Genomic DNA, 2500 nt, shown 5'->3' on the forward strand with positions numbered 1-2500 from the left:
CTGTTCTTCCTTCTCCGAGTCAAAATTGTAGTTTGTATCGAGACAGACAGAGTACCCGGTGGTACTTGGCACCCAAATGCACGGGATCCCACGAGTATCAAGTTCAGCCTTAATGCTCCCCTGCGGATCCCCACTATCCCCTGGGACGCGATATAACCTTCGTATCTCACCATAGTGGTGTAACCGTTCAGAACGATGTCTCGTCCCTCTGGTGAATAAAATCACCTGGCGGCAAGCAGAATAAACATGCAAGTTAGTTAAGGTAGTAACAGGGTTAAACTAGTTTAGTTAAGTTTGTATGACGATTTTTTTTTTTTTTTTTTTTTTTTTATTCTTGGAAACTCTTTAAGAAAATAAATCTGACAACTCCTTTCTTCCAGCATAAAATATATGAAAAAGTCTTCACAGAAAAAAAAAATACGAAGACAAATAATAATACACGACCCTCATTTTGGATGATCACAGGCCTAGCGGATTCGTGCGTCGCTACCTGCAGCGGAGGTTCGAGGTGTCGGCGGTTCGAACCCTTCCGACAGGGAGTTTGACCAAGGTCATGGATCATTAAAATTTCCGCGCCACAAAGTCCTCTGTAAGGGGCACCGTCCATGCCTTCTGGTAGGGGAAATTCGCGACGTTATAACGAATTATCAGAATTAAGCTATAAAGCGCTTTCTGGCAATCCCGCTCAAACTGAAACCACTTTGGTCATTTCAGTCATTTCAGACTTCAGACCAGAGGCAGCTTCAGATATTCTGAAGTCTGCTCACACTACGCTCTCTATTCTCTTTATAACTTCATTTGCTCTCTGAAGGCGGTATAACATTGGGTTATTTTTATTCCAATCTCCAACTCATCGGCAGCACCGCCTACCTCCAGCACTTTTTCCCGCCTTTCAAATCACTATGACAAACTATCTCGTTTTCTCAACGATTTACATTTAATATGCTGAAGGAAAATGATTTACCCTCAGCATATCAGATTCCCTCCTGAATGCTGCTCAAAAGTCGAAGGAAAAATAGCTCAGTGTGATACCTTTAGATGAGGCCTATAGCCCTCTCTCCACTTTTCATTGCACTCCGGATGTCGACAGGCGATTTTATTAATTTCTTTGGAACCAAAGCTGTTGTCTCCTTTCTTAATAGAATGTTGAGTGACTCTGGGCCGTAGAGGTGACAACAGACCTTCCTCGCCCCCCTCCCTCTCGCCCACCTCCCCCCTAGAATATTAACTTTGTTAAACTTGTGTACTCAGTACCACCACACAGGGGGGAGGGGGGGGGACCAGCTGGTGAATTTACTTGTCTCAGTGTCCCTGTGGGAGACGATTATGTCCCACGGGGGAGAGGGGGAGAGGGGGAGGGGAGGAGGGGGAAGGGGTAGGGAGAGAGGGGATATGGATAGGGGGTAGGGAGATGGGGATGTGAGGAGGGGATAGGGGGAGAGGAGGCGATAGGGGGGAGAGGAGGGAGGGAAGAGTGGAAGAGGGGAGGGTGAAGGAGGGGGAGAAGGGAGGGGGAGAGGGGAGGGTGAAGGAGGAGGAGAGGGGTTTGCTTGTTAAGGAGATGCAAATAGGATTCTGACGCCCATGCTGACATTTCTTAAAGTAAATTGGTCTTCTTCTTCTTCTTCTTCTTCTTCTTCTTCTTCTTCTTCTTTAGGGAGATGGGGATGTGAGGAGGGGATAGGGGGAGAGGAGGCGATAGGGGGGAGAGGAGGGAGGGAAGAGGGGAAGAGGGGAGGGTGAAGGAGGGGGAGAGGGGAGGGTGAAGGAGGAGGAGAGGGGTTTGCTTGTTAAGGAGATGCAAATAGGATTCTGACGCCCATGCTGACATTTCTTAAAGTAAATTGGTCTTCTTCTTCTTCTTCTTCTTCTTCTTCTTCTTCTTCTTCTTCTTCTTCTTCTTCTTCTTCTTCTTCTTCTTCTTCTTCTTCTTCTTCTTCCAATAAGCATTATTATCAATTTACTTATTTAATCATGAAAGTTTACTATATATATATATATATATATATATATATATATATATATATATATATATATATAACTCCTATTTCGTTTTGACCTATTTCTCTTAATTTCTTTTTCGTTATCAGATAGTCTATATCTGTTATTACTATATTTCAAATTCGTAATGATGTTTTTTCTTAATACTATTGTTGTTATTATTATTATTGTTATCATCATCATCATCATCATTAACATCATATTGTTATTATCATCTTCATCTTATTACTATCATCATCATCATCATCTTATTAATATCGTCTTCATCTTATTACTATCATCATCATCATCATCATCATTATCATCACCTTATTAATATCATCAGTATCATCATCGTGACCGTGATCGTGATAACGACTTAACCTTATTCGTCCTCAGTGTCGTGGTTTAACTAACCTGTGTTTATGTGTTAATCTCTTCCAGGCAGCTGGACGAGAACAGGATCCACACCCTGGAACGGGGAGCCTTCCAGGACCTGGTCAGCCTTGAGCGACTGTGA

The 2500-nt window shown here is 43.0% G+C and overlaps 1 protein-coding gene across 1 annotated transcript in view; it reads left to right on the plus strand.

The window, feature by feature from the left end:
• LOC143038344 (protein slit-like) overlaps positions 1-2500 on the plus strand; it is a 168098-nt gene that overhangs the window by 25560 nt on the left and 140038 nt on the right. Inside the window, exon 6 of the mRNA XM_076207374.1 lies at positions 2425-2496. Within this exon, the coding sequence (XP_076063489.1) occupies positions 2425-2496 (72 nt within the window). The remainder of the gene's footprint in view (positions 1-2424; positions 2497-2500) is intronic.

This window comes from Oratosquilla oratoria, chromosome 24 (assembly GCF_046742065.1).
Source record: "Oratosquilla oratoria isolate Oo_2021 chromosome 24, ASM4674206v1, whole genome shotgun sequence".
Lineage (NCBI taxonomy): Eukaryota > Metazoa > Arthropoda > Malacostraca > Stomatopoda > Squillidae > Oratosquilla > Oratosquilla oratoria.